This window comes from Octodon degus, unplaced genomic scaffold, assembly GCF_000260255.1.
Source record: "Octodon degus isolate 3935 unplaced genomic scaffold, OctDeg1.0 scaffold00013, whole genome shotgun sequence".
Lineage (NCBI taxonomy): Eukaryota > Metazoa > Chordata > Mammalia > Rodentia > Octodontidae > Octodon > Octodon degus.
This window is the reverse complement of record NW_004524589.1, coordinates 1501518-1520405: the sequence shown is the minus strand read 5'-3', so window position 1 is coordinate 1520405 and position 18888 is coordinate 1501518. Positions and strand designations below refer to the sequence as shown.

At 38.7% G+C, this 18888-nt stretch overlaps 1 protein-coding gene across 1 annotated transcript in view; it reads left to right on the top strand.

Annotated features, from left to right (window-relative positions):
• The window catches only part of Gpc6 (glypican 6), a 1221089-nt gene that overhangs the window by 1117120 nt on the left and 85081 nt on the right, over window positions 1-18888 (top strand). The window contains exon 6 of the mRNA XM_004626257.2: window positions 8167-8310. Within this exon, the coding sequence (XP_004626314.1) occupies window positions 8167-8310 (144 nt within the window). The remainder of the gene's footprint in view (window positions 1-8166; window positions 8311-18888) is intronic.

Here is an 18888-nt window from a genome sequence, read left to right as displayed (position 1 = left end):
TATTTGAGCCTTAGAGTATCAGTTTACTGTTCTGAAATGGGGATGATGTAGCTCTTCTTACTACTAATTAAATTAAATTTTAAAAAAAATATTTTAAACCATTCACATTTTTTAATGTTTTACTAGTGTATGTCTGTGGTACATGGCACAAGGCATTCATGATAAGGATTTGGAACTGATACATATCTCATTTGATCTTTTGTACTTATCCTCGCTCCTCTCCCCATCCATCCTTGGACCTCCTTCCCATATTCACAGTCTCCTGCACATGTACTGCAGTCACCTCTTCCCCTAGGAGAAAGGACTTCCAGCTTTGCATCAAAATGAGTGATGGCATGCAGTCGCTGTCATGTACAAGAGCTACTGTTGGCCGTTTCCACAGGGAGAGCCTACGAAAAAGGGTGGCTTTGTGGGTTCCACATTGTCTGCCCCTCTGGCACCAAGAACAGCCATTGCCTGAACTCTGAGTCTAGTTGCAGTCATCTCCCCAGTCTATATTTTCACTTCCCGCACTTTTAGTGACCAATAGACACCTGCTTTCCAAAGATGTAAAATGGAAAATTCCAGAAATGAACAATTTATGAGTTTTAAATTTCACCCCATTCTGGGAGCAAGATGAAATCTGAGGCTGTCCTGCTCCGTGGTGCCTGGAACATGAACCATTCCTCCGCACAGCACATCTGTGCAGTATACGCTCCCACCCATTAGTTCTTAGCAGCGATCTTGGTTATCCAATAGGCTGTCACTATCCCAGTGTTTGAGCTCAGGCCTTCTTATTTTACTTATATGCCCAAGAGCAGTGACGCTGGCAACTTACGTATGCCAAGCAGAAGCCATAAAGTTGTTCCTTTCAGTGAAAAGGTAAGAGCTTTTCATGAGTATCTATGTATGGGAAAAGCAATACATTTCAGGGTCAGTACTACATGAAGTATCCAGCACCCATCAAGGTTGCTGATCCACATTTCTCCTCAAGGAAGGGGAGGTTATTGAATTTCTTGGCCCTGTAGCTCTTCGCTTGTCCCCAATCTATTTTATGTGTGAGGTCCTCTACTTTTTAAATGACTTATCAGTATGATTAGTAGTTATTATTAAAATGATCAAGAAACAGAGAGGGCTTTTTGTTGTTATTCTTGTTATCAGCTTAAACAAAGCTGTTGATCTGGCTTCACTTCAATTTGGCACCATCACTGAAGTAAAGGAAATAGCAAATGATTTTTTAAACATAGATACATGATTCATTGTGTTTTCTTAAATCTGAGGAAAAGTGTTCAGCCTTGAATTTACTGAGATAATTAGTTATTTGAGTTAAAGTGTATAAAACACATAGCATAGAGAAGTGTCTGTCATAGACACTCAATGTGTTTGTTCTCTTGTCTTTCTTACCTTTTGTTTCTCATTACAAATATCCATATGTTAATTGTCTTTAATAGATGTTTGCAAATGGAGAAATTATAAAAGCATTCATATTCATTCATTGCCAAGTTTTTGGAACACATGCTGTGTTGGGCACTCTTACAGATTCTGGAATACAATGAAGAACAAAATGTACAATACTTTATAGCTTGTAGAGTTTAAATTACTCACCCATAGCTGTGTGTATGACCCATATATTTGATTTATTACACATTATCATCCTCTTTAATTACGGATCACTTCAAGTAAAATAATACAACCTTATTCCTCATTTTTTCCATGTCTTTTCTATGCACTGTACAATTTTGTCTTTGTAATAACCTTGAAACTTGGAGAAAATGGATTATTTTAAGGTCTCACTTATGTAAGAAGAGAGTGAAAGTAGTATGCCAAACTTTTAAATTCTTTTTTTGTTGATTATTTTTTATTTTTTAAAGAGAGTGCAAATTAGAGTTAAAACAGAAAAATTACAAGTGATACATATTTTCACATAACAAAGTAATATCGGGCTGGGGAGATGGCTCAGTGGAATAAGCACTTCCCTGGCAAGCACAAGGACCTGAGTTCAATCCCCAGTTCAGAAAAAAAAAAAAAAAATCAAAAACCAAAGTAATATCAATTTCACAGGTATTTGTTGTAATACAGTGTTGTCTTCCAAGCAGTTATTCATATTACCAGATATATGCATGTAAAATTAGAAGGAGAAAAAAAGAAAGAATATATAAGAAATTAAGAAGATAAAAAGGAAAACAATTAAAAAAGGAGACAAAACAAATTAAAGCATTAATTATTTCTTTCCATAGACCAGCAGAAATGCATAGTACAGTTGTACAAATCATCCAGCTTACATACCGAGGTAAATCTCTTCTTCCCTTCTCCTCAACTCAGTAACTCTTTCCTTTTGAATAACTTCACCCCTTTTACCAACGTCTAGTGTACCCTTCAGATGCCATTTTTCTCTTTCAGGTTCTCATACTAGGGAGGCAATATGAAGTTTGCACATGCTGGTCTGATTTATTTCACTTAAGAGTATGTTCTCTAGTTGCACCCATTTACCAACAAAAGACTCAAATATAATCTATTTTATAGCTGAATAATACTCTGCTGTGTAAATATATCACATCTTCCTTATCCATTCTTCAGCTGTTGGGCTTTTACATTCTTGCTCATAACTTTGGCTGTGGTCTGAATGCCACCAAAAATTCATAATAGAAACTCCCAGTTGCTACTATTTAGAGGTGCAGACTTTGGAAGGTATTGATAGGTTTAGTCCCTAATGAACGAGACCTAAGTGAGCTTTTAGCCCTTTTGGACCTTCTGCCCTTCTGTCATGTCAGGTTGCAGGAGAGCATCCATCTGTGGGGGCAGAGGCCTCGCCAGACCCTGCATCTGCCAGTGTCTTGGCCTTGAACTTTCCAGCCTTCTACACTATAAGAAACAAATTTCTATTGTTTGTAAATAACTCCCCCTCCAGTTTTTCATTCTAGCAACCTAAGTGGACTGAGCCACTTGTCTGTTACAATAGATTCTCTGGTGGAAACAGTGATCTGAACAAATTATACACAGACCAATGCAGATATGATAGCTTTTGTTTCCTTGGGTAAAAATGTGATAGGAATATCCCAAGTCTCATCTAACAAATAGTTCATTAACACTGTAAAATAAATGAGAATTGAGTAAGTAAATAGAACATTATATCTGGTTAAATCTAGGCAGCATGAACTGTTATCTATATTTAATCCAAACTATTGGCATCGCAACTTTCAAATGGCACATGGGATAAGCCTAATAAGAACCTATTCAGAACACATAAAGAAAAATGTGGGAAGACAGAATATTTTTAAAACTAACTTGTTTTTTGTTTTTTGTTTTGTTTTTTTTTGTTTTTTATTTTAGGGAAGGGTCTATAGGGTGTTCAGGGTCTCACTACTAGATGAGACTCATAGTAATCCTCCTGTTTACAGCTTCCCAAGAGCTGAGATTACAAGCGTGCCACCACACTCAGTCTCAATTGCCATCTCAGTACACATCGGGGGCGAAGCCGGCATGGCAAGCAGGCTCAGGGATCAAACCCCTGGCCCCTGCGCCTGCTTGCAGGCACTTTAATCTGCTGAGCTATTTGGCCAATCCATTAAAACTAACAAAATTGAAGCAGACTCTATCTGCAGCCATTGCTTGTGAGATGGCTGTAATGTCATTTGTGAATATGTAATCAAGCTATCAAAGACTAGGAAGAGAGAGAAAACACATATGCCCCCCAAGTGCACAAGAAGAAATATCTTAAGATTCTGTAATGTTTAGATTCTTAATATATGTATTTAGATTCCTAAAACAAAGAGCTTAAACCTGTTATTGCCACACCTCCCTCTCCTTTCCATCCCTCCAAAACTATAAAAGTCTCTTCATTCAGCACCTTCTGTCTTAACGTCAGCTCCTTTAATCTCAAAATGCCAATGTACTTCTGAGACATTATCTTAGTAATCCTCTTAAGAGCGGGAATTCTTGAGCCTGATATCTTCCTGAAATTCACAGGGTGTCTTGAATCAGTTAGGTAAGAAAGTTAATTTCTTTGTACATCTGCAGCAGTTGTCTACACTGGGGCTTCCAAATGCTCTCTGGAATGATCTAATTATCCTTTGCAACATCCCTTGGAGAGAAACAGGCAGGAGGTAATACTGGCTCTATTTTTTAAAGAGATAGAATGAATGCTTTGTTCTACAATAAGGTAGCTTAACCTATTGCTACATCTTCTAGAAATCGCTGTTCTGTTATTAAAAGAAGACATTCCGTGACTAAAATAGTAGTTTCTCAAATTAAAGGTGGAAGAGGTTAAAATGGTGTCAGAAACACATTTGAATGCATGCACTTTTGCAGGAGTCACTTCTCCTGGTGGCAGGTGACAACTTCCTTCATGTTGGATCTCAGACAGGGCTCTCCAGGGCACAGCTCTGGGGAAACTGTGACCAAACAATCTGAGAAAACACAAAAACATCCTCCTTTTTAAAGAGTCAGAACACATATGTATTTTTCTCTAGCTAACATATTTTTAAAATATTTTCTTGTTAGTCTATTCAAGCTGATACAACAAAATAGCATAAACTGGGGATGCTGAAATGAGAGTGTCCCTCTTGCATATACACTAACCCTCAACATGAAGGCAGATTCCATCACTTCTCAAATATCCCTCCCTGGTGATTCGCTTTGGAATTCCATCTCACTGGTGATTTCACTTCAGAAATTGTGGAAAACACAAATATTCAGATGACTGCACATGGATTAAGCATGAAGTTGTTCATTTTCACTTTGTAAGTCATCTAAATTATATGATGTATACATGTTGGTTAACATTTCTTCTCTGTATGAGACTGAAACTTGGCTCATGAATCATCGCCAAGCAAAAGTAAGGTAAGTTGATGCTCTGGTTTGTCTTTGCACCTATTTTCATTAGGACTTGTAGACTTCTGAGAAGAATAACTCTTAATCACTAGGCTTAGGACTTTTACACTCAAGAGTTCTTCCTATAACAATTCTGTTTTTTTTTAAAGGTTATATTAGAAATGGTTGCTCGATCTGGGTTCTTGAGTCTAGAAGTGGTAGAAAGAAGAGTAGATTCAGAGAAATACAGGCTCTGAGCCTTTGAGGGAATCTGCATAAGAAAGAAGAGATGCACAGCTCAAACCAGGAGTGAGTCAGGCCAGCGGCCTCCCAAAAGAAAAGGAGTAGGTATTGTAGGAAAAGGTCCCCGGCCCCCAAATCCCCATCCAAGTCCTCCATGTAAAATAAGGGATCCAGACTTTTAAAGTGCCAGCCCTGATGGTCAGTGTCTGAGTTTAGCTGCAGGCAGCTCCTAGGTCAACTCTGACTACAGGCAGGATTGCAGGAGTCTGACACGTGCACCTGTTGTATCCATGTCTGATGCATGCATCGATAGCTTGTAGCTGCTGTGTTTTTAATTCTGAGGCAGCAGGCGAGCCCTGAGTTCCCTTGTTTTTTTTTTCTGCTGTGAAAGCATAAAGCAGGAATAATCCCTGCAGGGTCCCTTCTCTACATTTAATCATTCTGTCCCCTTTCGGGTGGCCTCCAACTGTCTCATTATCTCTGTTAAGGGACTTTCAAGTTAAGAGATTATTGTGGCAAATAAATTTTTATGTGGATTTCCACCTGATTATGGGGTTAAGCACTGTTTCCAAAATAATTATAGGTAGTGTTTTCTTTGGTTTGGATCATAGACCCAGCAATCTCTGAAGCAGTCCTCAAAATCCAAACCAGATTATAGAAAGCTACTGGGCTCTGTTACTAACCCTCATTCTGTTGTAATTAACACCCTGTAAAGCAAACAGCCACAAAAATGAAGCGCTAAGTTTTTCTGTTAAGATGAAATATCTTCCGAGAACACCAATATTCTTCCAGGGCATTTCATATTCTTTTGGTTACACTTTAAACCTAAAATCGAGGTTCTTCCCAAAGCATAGATTAAAAGACTCTGTTAACTCTGTCAGTACCTGTCTCTTAGCAAAATCTTACCATCACCATGCTTTGCCTTGGGCTTTAGACTTTGGAAAAGTCAGCTGTCATTTTCAAAGCAATCCAAAATAGCACATTCAACAGATCCCTGGAGCTTTGGAAATGTTAATGCCCTCCATCCGCAGTGACCTTGCCACGGGAAATGATTTAGGTGCGAGGGAGAAAGCGCCCCGCTATCTTTATCACACTGGTCTACACCATCAACTTTAGAAATTGTGAGAGAGAAGAATAATCAATAGTGTGTTAAGAGCAATCTCGAAGAAAGCCAAGACAAAGTACTGCTCTGCAAAATGCTGAGTTGAAGGAGAACTTTTGAATGCAACAAAAGAGAAATTAGCTGGAGTGGTAAAGCAAAATGAATTGTGTCTCAGGGTAGAATTTGTCTTTGGGAATGACACTCAAGGCCTTTCCTCGTACTTCTGTGGGGTCACCTCCTGCGCATGATGAAAAAGGTTTATTTTACAGTTAAACAACAAGGAATCAAATTAAAGACAAAACAAGTACATTGTAAATATACACCCACAAGTTAAGAATTAGCTCACATAAATAGACCTGAAGAGTTTTCTTTAAAAAAAAAAAAAGTATCTAACAGAATCATCCCTGTACAAATGTAAGAATGTAAGAAAGGTTGAGCCAGGGATATAGCTCAGTGGCACAGCACCTGCCTGGCAAGTGTGAATTAATGAGTTCGAACCCTGAGACAAAAAGGAAAAAGAAGAAAGAAAAATGGAAGAAAGAAAGAAAGAAAGAAAGAAAGAAAGAAAGAAAGAAAGAAAGTGTTCTCAAAATATTATTGCATGTTCTGTAAATCTATGTAAGATATTCTCTCTTTATAAGTGACACAGAGTAGAAAGCCTGTAATAACAGTAAGTGAGGTCCTCCTACACTGCTCTGAATGAAGCCCCTTTGGAAAAAAAGGATGTCAGCTCAGTCCCTAAGTTTATTACAATAAAGTGTTTGATTTCCCACAGCTACCCTAATTGTGACATGAACATCTGTCAACGACAAAATTAGAAGAACTTGTCATTATATAGATTTCATCTACATTTCCTTGTCCTACTTCCCCACCATCGCTCAGGAGAGGGCTTTCAAAGACTATTTCCAGTACAAAGTTTTCCTTATTCAAGAGGAGTCCCATGAATTATTTCACCTAATGTGTTATGCATGAAATACACTTGTCCTGTCAACATGAATCCTAAATGGGTAGTTATTGAATAGCAAATTTAAGTACCCCAAAGAGTCTGAGACATACTCTGTTTAATTCTGAAATCAACCTATGAATCAACTATTATAATTCATTTTTTCTATGAAGCAACTATTATAATCCTCACATTTTGTTTGCTTTTGAAACAGAATCTTGCTATGTAACCCAAACTAGCCTCAAACTTGAGAACTTCTTAGTTGTCTCAGTCTTCCCTGATTCAGTCTCCTCAGTGCTGAGACCACAGGCAGGCACCATTGTGCCCAACTCTTATCATTCTCGTTTTTATAATAGCCAACTCTTATTGTTGTAGTTACCTTTTCTAATGCAGACACTGTGTTATCAAACACTGGCCCGTTCTTCTTATAGGCAATATAGGGTTATACTCCTAGGAGCCACTGGGCCCAGTATTATGATCAGCCAATCAAAACATAACCTCGTTCCATGCATTTTTTGCCATAAAGACACCTTTATATACATTTATAGGAAACACATATTTTTTCCCCATGAGACACCACATTACTGTGCTCAGAAACACTGGACAGTACCTCAGGCCTATGCTGAGGAGTATGTAGACAGTAAAGTTACTAAGAGAAAGAACACATGGTATTAAATAGACCACCAAAAGGACACTTGTTTGTACTGTAATACGAGAGCTAAAGTTAGTAGACAGAGCATCACTATGTTCAACATCAGCTGGGAGTGGGCTCCAGGGACCATTCAACTTTCCTGCCACTTTGCCCATGTCTGTGAAAATGTGATGAATGTTGGTTTGGGGAGTAGGCAGGTTCACAAATGCAAAATCTGCCGGTAATAAAGAGGAACTAGGTATAGCGAAACTGAGAATCAGGCATATAGTTGATCTTTCCATTGCATTAGTGGTCGTGTGTGGTTAAGTATCAAAACTAGTTTGCTGGAGGTAAGAATTTCATGAAAATGTGAAAATCATTGTATTGCACCCTTCTCCATTATGATTTTAAGAGGAGAATCATCGTGTAACTTTCTTAACCTTTTAATTGTTCTGCCAGGTCTTCCAGGGATGTGGCCAGCCCAAACCTGCCCCAGGGCTCAGATCTGCCCGCTCAGCTCCTGAGAATTTTAGCACACGTTTTAGGCCCTACAATCCTGAGGAGAGACCCACAACGGCTGCGGGCACGAGCTTGGACCGGCTGGTGAGTAGGCAGCAATTGATGATTCCAGAGGGCGGGCCCCTTCTCTTTCCAAGGTCATTCATTCTTCAAAACAGATCATAGGATTCTAAAAATGTTGGTTGAAAATTCATCTCATTCTTATATCTGCTCCTGTTCTTAATTAGAATATTGAAAAGTAATAAGATCTTTCTTTTAGGGCAGAATTAGATTATTTAAGAAATCTTATAACTATTAATCAACTGGTACAGTGACCAAATTTTCAAGTACATATTTCTTCTGAAATATTAATTGGAAAACTGAGTTGCCAGTTCTTCCAGAGATATAATTACAATAGCATATTTTTTATTCATTTGCCTCAGTTCTTTTTTAAGCATGATTATTTATTCAATTATGATATAATGTTACTTTATTATGACTTTTTACATGCAAAGTTTCCTACTGGAAAGTCCCACCAAGAAAGATCAAATCAAAGTTACTACATTTTTTTTCTTCTTTGTATGTCTTTTAAAAGTTAAAATGCTTAGAAATAATCATTCATGGCTCAGTGGAATAAGTGCTTCTTTGGCAAGTGCAAGGGCCTGAGTTCAATCCCTAGTTCTGCACAAAAAAAAAAAAAAAATCACTCTTTGAACCATTTAAATGTACAACAAGGACTGAATAGCACCTATCATCAGGACAATTTAGTTAGAGAGTACAACATCAACATAGTGAATATGATTTTTGAAATGTGTTTTTAAAATCAAATATGGTATAAAAAATTAAAAGCTCACGTTTCAAAGAAAAACTGCCTGATTATATTTAATTTAATTTCTTTAATTTATGATACTATAAACAATTTATATACCTGTAACTGTTAGTGCTGCTACGTTGCTTTTCCAATTATCTTGATGTAAAATTAATGGATTTAAAACCTTAAGGTCATAAAGCATTTGAGCCATACCTGATTACATCATATCAACTCAGGTCTCCAAGTTCTCTGGTTATGAAAATACTTATATTAGTCACTGTTATAAATGACTTTGTGATTTTATTTAATGTTTTTCTACAGTGTTGAACTCTTAAGATTCAATTAGGTACATTTGGCCTCAATGTAAGTACATTTCAGAATTTCTCCCTATAAAAAAATTAAGTGTACTTACAACATAAAATCTATCCACGAAGTCTCAGTGTAAAGTGGGTAGTTGTAGTAGTTAACTGCTAAATGATGTTATGAATTTATTGCCATTTATTAGCAAATAAAGTCTCCTCTCCAGTGTAGCTTTTGGAAAAAGGTATCAATTTATAATTGCTTCAACATTCCACTTCATCTTGCTTGTATCTGTTTTCTATCCATTTCAGGAAAAATTTAAATTAATCAGTGACCATTTTTCTTTTAAACAACTAATTAGATTCTGTCAAACAAGTGGCCAGCTGTTTGAAAGTATGATGGTTTTCTTTATATTCCACTGTTTGGGTTTTACTTGACAAATTGGCTTATGTATCTTTGTAACTAGAAGCATAAATGTGCCTTTAGGTTGCTCCCATGTCCCTCCACTTTGTTGGCCTTAATTTAATATTTAGGAGAGTTTAGACCTTTTATGGTTTTGCAAAATCCAATTTAATAGCTGGGAAATGTTAAGATGAATAAGTTTTAGAGATCCAATCTAATTAAGCATTGTGCTTACAGATAGAAAAACCATATTATGCACTTAAAAACACGTTGAGTGGATCTCATGCTGAGTGTTATTGTTATAATAAAATAAACATTAAGAAAAGAATTGGGGTGCATCATGCACTTACTTAAAATTGCGTTTGAATTTGAATATATTGTTATCTATGACAACTAATTATTTTTCCCTTTGAAACAGAAAAGTATGGTTTGCTCTTTTCCCCAAGGGAAATAAACACCCACCTTAAGCATGGGAAGTAGAACAAGGAAAATATATTTCCCAAGACAATATTTATGCAGCTTAAAATCACCTAGAGAAAATATACTTTAAGAATTTCATAGAATGTTTGCAGTCTGACAGATATGAAAACGAGAACTTGACAGCACAGGCCTGCCTGGAAAGTGCTAGGCCCTGAATTCGATTCCAGTACCAAAAAGAAAAAGAAAACTAGAATTTGAACATCTTATAAAGGAGCTTAACTGGCAGTCTTCAAAATACATGCCCCTCAAAAAAAAAAAATCTTAATACTGGCAAAAGCAAATGATTGAGGATCTTCTATAAAATAAAATATATATTTCTATTTAAATCGATATTTTAATCTGTTTTTTTCAAAAATATTGATGATAGTTGATCATCTGATCACGAGGACCAGTCTGAATACTCAGGTACTCAAGCAACACATCAACTTTGTTCTAGAACAGCACATAAAATTCACTTTTCCTAAGTGTGAATTCAGGCTGTGTGAGAAGGACAGATGCACTAGTTTTTATTAAACTAAAGCCTAATTCCCTCCCAAATTCTAAGAATTAGCACCTGCAATTCACATCCAGGACAAACCCCACTGAATCTACTTTCCTGGGCTCTAAAAGCGAGAGTTCTCTCCACATCAGATATGTACTGTGGTGATTTTCAAGAAGCAAGAGCTGGCCCCAAGCTAAGATCAGAGTCTCCACTAGCAGCCTGGCTCCCCCAGGCCCACCCCCTTTTCAGGTGTGAGATAGCTGTGGGCAGTGGGGAGATGGAACCGAGCCGCACTCAGACCTGATCGGCTTCCACAGCAGCGACGGCTACTATCCAGATGGGCCTGTTATCCATTACAGCCTCATGCAACTGTTTATAAACAAGGCTTGTGTTACCTACTCCTGTTTTAATTTTCCCCTGAGAAGACGTTTCCTGAATATTTATAAGAAGCATGTGTCCCAGATAAGGAGGGTAATTGGAAAAGATTTCCCTTAATTTCTCTGTTTCACAAAAGAAAATGTTTCAGAGGTTAGCATCAAAAGAATTCTCCAATCACTCCACTCCCTTTCCCTAAACGAAAATATTTATAAGGCTCATGGAGTGTTACTCCTTAGTACCGTTTAACTTAGTACCTATGGTACTAACTTCAGGATTTGTTGGTAAATGTTCTTATATCAATTGCAATAAAGCTATTTTAAGTGAACTAGTAAGGGATTTGTTTTAGAAATAAAACTCCCTAACCCAAGCTGCTGCTAAAACTGATATAAAAGAATTGGAAATAGTACTCTGGTTTAAATATATCCACTCCATCATTTAACCTCCTATTGTATTTACAAGGAACTTGTAAATTCTTTTATATCACTAGGAAACATTTCCATTTGTCCCTCGAAATTACATGGGCCTAGAACACAGTTGAGATAGACAACAGCTTTCAAATATGCTACCCTAAGTGACTTTTTACTATCCAAGAATAAATGTATGCATTTGCATAAATCCAGCTGCTGATGGAAAGCCAATTCACTTGAAAGTATCGCAATTCATGCCGACAGTCACTATTTGCCAAGGAATCAGTGAATGTCACAGACTAATTCTATTAACAGTCAGGGCCAGTTCTGTCTCCCTCTCACTACCACGTTTACTTTAGCAGTGCTCTGTCCCAGCTGAAGATTAAAGACTTTCAGATAACTGGGCCAGAGATGACGATTTGCATTCAGGAAGAGGTTGGTTCTCTTCCATTTCTCTCAAATTTATACTCTGTGAATTCTCTTAAATAATTTGATATCAAACTATCATTTTTAAAAGGAAGTTCAAATTCACTACAAGTATCAAAAGTAAAAATAAATCAGGGCAAAGTAGCTCCATTTTTAAGATCTGAGCATCCAGGGGTTTTGAATTATCCTCTCTAAAAGGCAATTAGCTGTACAGCTCAGAAAATTAGAGCACAACGTGCCAGAAAGTTCCTAAGCGAACACAGGTGGGTGGGGGCTGTCTGTTACTTTACTCCGACTCTTTCATGAAAGCAAAAAGGTATTTTAAATGCCTTAGAGGAATGTAGTTTATAAAAGTAGACCTGTTTTTAAAAAGCCTGATGAAAGTCAACTCATCGTGATGGCAGTGATTTAGACCAATGCACTTGATTATGTTGATTTCTCATTTTTCTGGTCATTCTGGGGGTATTGGGGATGGGTGGGCGGGATGCCAACCTACAAAGCTAACCTTTGTACCTGTGCTGTGTTACTGTGTAGAGAATAATCTCTTTTTTCTTTTTCCTTTAAATTTCTCTTCCTCTTGCTTCCCAGAGGACTGTGTGGAGGACAATGCAACATAGTGTAAGCCTTGATCTTCTTATTCTTCCTCTCATCCTCATTTGTCTCTGAATAGCCATTCTGGAAGGTTCCTGAGAAACCCCACCTCCACTTTCCCTTTCCAAATCATGCCAAGCGAGTTGAACGCCATATATGGTTGACTTGTTTAGTAACTTCCTCTGTGCTTGGTATTTGTGCTGAACAATTATTTTGGTATTCTCCCCCAATGGCCAAGTTTTCAAACTAATCTTTGTGTAAGACTAGCTCATTTGGTGGCTGATTTAAATTCTGTCCCAGGTTCACACTATTGTTGTCTGCCTGAAAAACTAGCTCTTCCCTGATATAAAATATTGGCCTTTTCTTCTTGTGCTGAGCGAATAATTACCTTGCTAATAATGAGAATGAACCAACATTGGCCCTCACACATAAGGCACTAATTTTTTTCATTAGCTAGGATATAGAGAATTTAGGGGGTTAAGAAATGGTGTATGGTGTAGGCTGCTTCTTTTTCTCTACATGAATTGACTGGTTTCTTTTAGAAGATTCAGGGAAGGAGCACTGGATATTTTTTACTTGAAGATGGTTTGTACTGAGGGTCTCTGGACAAGAACTCGGAGGTTATTTTTCTTGACTTCTAATAGTAATCAAACTAACCAAATAGTTATCTAGTGCAGTGTTCAAAATAACTTTCCACTATGGTAAGACTCCTTAATAAAGACATGTGCCCCCTAGCGTCATGGGCCGGGAGAGAAGGTGACTTGTCTGAGGAGCACATATTTATCCATGCAGCACAGCTATGACACCACAGTGCCCTCCTGCCCCATCTTAAATGCAAGCAGTGCTGACACTAGGCCTAAAAGTCTCCCCTTAACACTGTTTTGTTTCACAAGGAAATTGTCCCCTGAGTAGTATCCCCATGCATCAGCCCAGCTCCCTGGGCCCAGGGCAATTTGGCTGAGGTAAGAATGCCTTGGAACAGGGACATTCTCGGAGGGAAGATGTTGAAGAACAGGCTTGGAGGACAGAGAGCTCAAAGCTGCTGGTGTTAACTGAGGACTGAGGGAGACAACATTATGACTGAACAAGTTAGGGTTCAGTTAGCTCGACCCAATCGATGTACTTTCCAACATAATTTTGGGGGATGTTCATGTTTTCCAACTGAGCCAGTCTCATCCCTTTCTGTGGTTGCTACCATGACCCCTGTGTCTTTCTATCAGAAATCACAGCTTCCTGGAATGTGCTAGAATGAATGTAAACCATACCACCACCTCCTTCCATTGGACTTTCTTTCTTGCCTCCTACAAACTTTAGGCCAAAGAAAAAGACCTAGACATGATTCTTCCAAACATGACTGCAACTTTTGCAATTCATTGTTGTGTCAGTACTAACTGCTATGATATTAATAGTATTATGTAAGAGTTTAAGGACCTGCAAAATGTACCAAGGTCTGCACTTGTGTTTTTGTTGGTTTAAAATAAAAGGGATTAAAGAACTGGCATCATGTTTAATGCATAATACAAGGTTCCAAGTAAAATGCTAGTCATAAAAATGTTCTTCCATGCCTCTTTGGAACCATGCTGGTGTGATTTAGGAAGCCTTGGCTATAAGGGGTTGGAAAGCTGGTTGTTTTAAATTGTTATGGCATTTCATTGTCACCTCCAAGGAGTCTGCATCTGACAGCAAGCACCACTGTTCTGCATTGCAGAAGGATGTCAGGCTGTATTTAAGAAAGTATTTCACCACACCTGGAGCAGTAGCATGTATCTGTAACTCAGACACAAGGCTGAGGCAAGAGGATTCCTATTAGTTCAAAGCCAGCCTGGGCTACATAGTAAGACCTTGTCTCAAAAAAAAAAAAAAGAAAAGAAAAGAAAAGAAAAGAAAAAATAAAAGAAACTGCTTTATTAGCTAGAGCTTCAGCTACTGCTTTTAGGTGGAACTTATGCCTCCCATCTTCTACCCTAACACACACACAAACACACACACACACACACACACACACACACATACACGCACGCACACCATCCTTGCTTGGCACAAACAGAGAAAAGTAAAACCTCTGTAGCAACAGTAAACCAGATTCTCCACTTTAATTAGTTTTCTAAAGATAAATGGGTCAGAGCCAGATTGGCTTCCAGCCTCTGCCGCAGCTGAATAAATGATGCCCCGTTCACCCTAGCAAACAAATGGCTACTTCTCCCTCCACTTCTGACTGTGAACTGCTTGGTCTTGCCTGAACCTGTTTTATCTATTTGCTGCGAAAAACCCGCTGAGACACCCTGGTTTCATTTTCAGCGGACCTTGGTACTAACAGCAGCAAAATGCAGAGAGCTTCTGAAGTAAGGAGAAAATAACAAAGCATTAAAACCAAACCAGCCAACTTATTCCATCCTGGTTTCTGCTGTTCTCCAGGCAATATCAACAGCATGTGCTAGCAGGGAAGGCGGCCTGTCACAGGCTTCCTTCCACGGAGGAGGCTCATGTTTGATGAGGCCCAAGTGAGGAATATTCTAAGACACACATACAAAGCAGTGGCTGATCTCCAGGATTTTGTGCTTATTCCATGGGTTTGAAGGATAAGCAAATGCAACTCAACAGTATGCACTGTTAGGAACCTGCATGGAATGCCTGCTCGTCTGTGGATGTTTGAGCTTTAACCCAGTGGACAGTGGACTATTTTTACCTCCTTGGGAAGCTGTTCTTTCAAGCTTGTGGGAGAATAGTGGAACTGAAGGAGCACAGAGCTCTCTTCTGGTTCAGGCAAGTTGTGTCTAATTGCACGGGGTTGTGTACCACAGGGAGAATGGAGACGTAGCGCAGCTCCCAGGGCTTACCTTCCTGGGAGATGTGTAAGGCAAGTCCGCACCGCTGCTTTAGGACAAGTCCAGAGTGTCATATGGAGCCCAACAGGGAATTAAAGACAAGCTACACACTTTACAAGGGGAAAACTGTTGTACAATTTATATTCAGTGTAAGTGGTCTATAATCATTTTAGGAGTAATTTATAAGCAAAGCCATTTTCTCCTCTGGGCTAAGCTCTCCTTTGTTTTCAGAAGCATTTAAGCAACAGCTCTGGTGACCTCTATGCCATAAAAAATGAAATGTGACACTTTTGGAACCGAAACATGACTGTTCCAGATTTATATCTATTTCATAGAATGTCGATAGGCTTATTTTCTCCTTCAGACCTTAAAATTTCTTTCAGGATCTCTAGACTTCAGCTAAAACCCAAACGGACACATTCTATAGTTTTCAGTCATTCAGTAAACATATTTATGGAGTTCTTTGTTGCTCAGCACTTAGGAAATCTAGCTGCCGTGTGCAATCCTCATCATGACATGTGTTAGTGCTAGAGTCACCAAAACGCGAGGGGTGCTACCCACGAAAGACTTGGCTCTTCAAATCACTTAGACATGCTGTGTCCTTCAGGGAACAGTACCAAGAACAGAGCTTCATAAACCATTGGCACATAGCGCATAGGAATTTGATTTCGCAATCTAAGATAGAGCACACCAAAAATTGTACCAAGTATATTCACGAATGAAGAATTATTGTCAAAATGTGCAAATTATAACCATTAAGCATTTGCAGCATCACTGAGATTGGCCATGTCTAGTAGCTTGTTTTCCCTTCTTAAGCTACAGGTTTCTGCTTCAACAAATTAAACAGGAACTTTGTTGTCAGTTGTAAACTAGTCAGATGAAGGAGTCCACCTGCACACTCATTCACAGTTTCTGTCCTTTATTTAATAATGTAATTGGTGTTTGCTGAGTTGATTATGTAAATCTGAATAGACTAGACACAGTAAACTGCACAAATTATACCTTTAAAATGTTTGTTCATGTGACACATCCATTGACAGAGATATTTTATTGAATTATTGAGCAGCTTAAAGAACATTTTCCTTGTCATAGAAAATCTACAATAAGCTTTCCTTTGCGCTGTCTGGGATATTTTCACCACAACTCCCAAATGTGACGTTCATGGTTGTGAGAGATAGAGCTAAAGAAATGAGATATTTCATAAATACCAGGTTGATGTATTTGCTGTATAATCCATCAGCCTTTAACTGACTCTGGGGCCTATGGAATACATTCTAAAGCTCTGGGAATTTGGCTATTCCCCTAACATACGTGGACACTCTTTACTGCTAACAATAAACCTCAGGCATAAACATTGTAGGGAAAACTAGATGAAAAGAAACCCATTTGAGTGAAAATTGACTTCCCTTCATAAGTGTTCAAGGTAGAAAGATATCTGCAATACACAATAATTTTATTACTTAAACCCATTCATGGTCATTATCGTCAAAGACCCTGACTTCACGGATGTTTCCTTACACCTAAAAGAGACTGGCTCAGCTATTAAAAAACAGAAAGTCAGGTTGATACAAAATGAATGAATCAGGAGCGAAAGTAGTGCCAGCACATTGCTAGCTAACAGATCCTGTTTTGAAAGGTGGACGTGTTTGATGTTCTCAGAAGATCCTCCAATGCTGTGCTGCTCTGATGAAGCAGAAGAAAGAGGGCTACAGCTACCAACAGCTCAGCCAGGGTGCAGTGTCACAAGCGTGTGGCTTGCGTGTGTCAACTGCCCACTGCAGACTGGCTCTCATACACAGCTGCTCATACACAGCCCCGACTCTCAGGTCCCTGGAAGTCAGAGCCACCCTTAGCTGGAGCTTGGCCTGCTCCCACAGGAGGGGAAAGAGGGCGCTGACTGTGAATGCCTCCCCCGAGAGGGGCACATCACCCTGTTCACATGCGTCACATAACTGAGGCTGCCCTCAGGAAATGAGGGACCAATGTCCCTGTGTGTCCCATGTTCTGAACATGAACTCTGTCCACCACAAACAGTATGACTAAGGCAGAGATTGATATTTCTCCAACTTTATCATGAACCTGATAAGGAAAAGAACCAAACAATCGGTCATTGGTTCCATTCATTCAACAAATATTTGTTGGCGGTAACATAGGACCAAGTATCGAGAAGTAACTAGTACATATTGAAGAGTTCACAGTACCTTGGGAGATGGCAGACTAATGACAGTCTTCTCAATAAATCAGTCTATGCTCTAGTGAAGGTTGGCATGCAATGAACTGACCCTTCTTCAGGCCTTGGAAAACACTAACATTTAAATCTTTTTTTTTTTTTTTTTTTTTTGCGGAACCGGGGATTGAACTCAGATCCTTGCGTTTGCCAGTCAAGCGCTTATCCTACTGAGCCATCTTCCCGGCCCCTTAAATCTATTTTTTACTCCCATGAAAATTAAGTCCTTGTTACAAAACGACTGTATATTGCTCTAATGCACCAGCATCTTTTTCCTAGTCAGGTTGATTTTTATCACCAGATCCCTATGAAGCACACCTGGGCTTTGAATTCAGTCATCCCAAATCTAAAGATGATGCTCAAAAAAAAAAAAAAAAAAAAAAAAAAAAAAAAAAGGATGCAAAGGCTGTTGCCAATGAGTAAGAGAAAAGTGGCAGTGGAAAAGCAGAATGAGCCAAGACTATTTATTAGCAAAATTGAAACAGCCTTCAGATCCGGACAATATATATTTTAAATGAGGTTCTGATATTGCATATTGTAAGTTCTGCTTTTATATGACTTGGTGTCATGTTTGCTTAGGCAAAGCAATTTTTCTGCTCTTCTGCTTTCTGGGTCAACCTGGTTGAAGCAAATCAAATCATTCTCCCTTTCTCTCTTTCATGCATCATCGTTTAGGATCACCAAGAGTTTGTGTTCTGGAACCTGCCCTTGTCTTCCTTTACAATATCAGTTTATTTCTGAACAGTGTGCATGAAGGAGAACACTTTTCACAGGTTAATCAGGGAAATTGCGCCGGCTGACAGCAACAGCAAACTTATCGATTGCAGTGAAATCTCAGGAATGTGTATGTCATTGGTTCCTGTGTGGAATTATTTGCCAAATCGGAGAGCTTTGATTCAGCTGGAAGAGAACAAATTCATAAATTATTTATGTGTAATGAGGCAGGAAACCAATGACTTTGTAAGTTGTATTCTAAGGGATCTTGACCTCAGAAAACTCTCCAAAGCCTCCCAGCACTCATTTCTGTGAAAAATGTTTGTCTGCACACTTGAAAAGCTGAGCGGTTCCTTTGCTCGAGTTTTGCAGCTCCTTGAGTGCTAGAAGAAAAGGCCTCAAACAGATCTGAGGAGAAAACTAGAGGCAGCAAACCACCTGAACTGGTCTCCACATGCACAGTCCAAAGCTCACAGATGACTCTAGTGCAAGACAAACCTGTTCCCTGTTATTTGGAAAAAACAGATTTTCTTTATTCAGTGATCTTCAGAAAACATTGAGTTTACTTTCTGTGAAGGCTCAAGTGAAAGAATACTAGCCCTCTCTTTTGCTAGGCCTTTTCAGAAAATAAAACAGTTAGA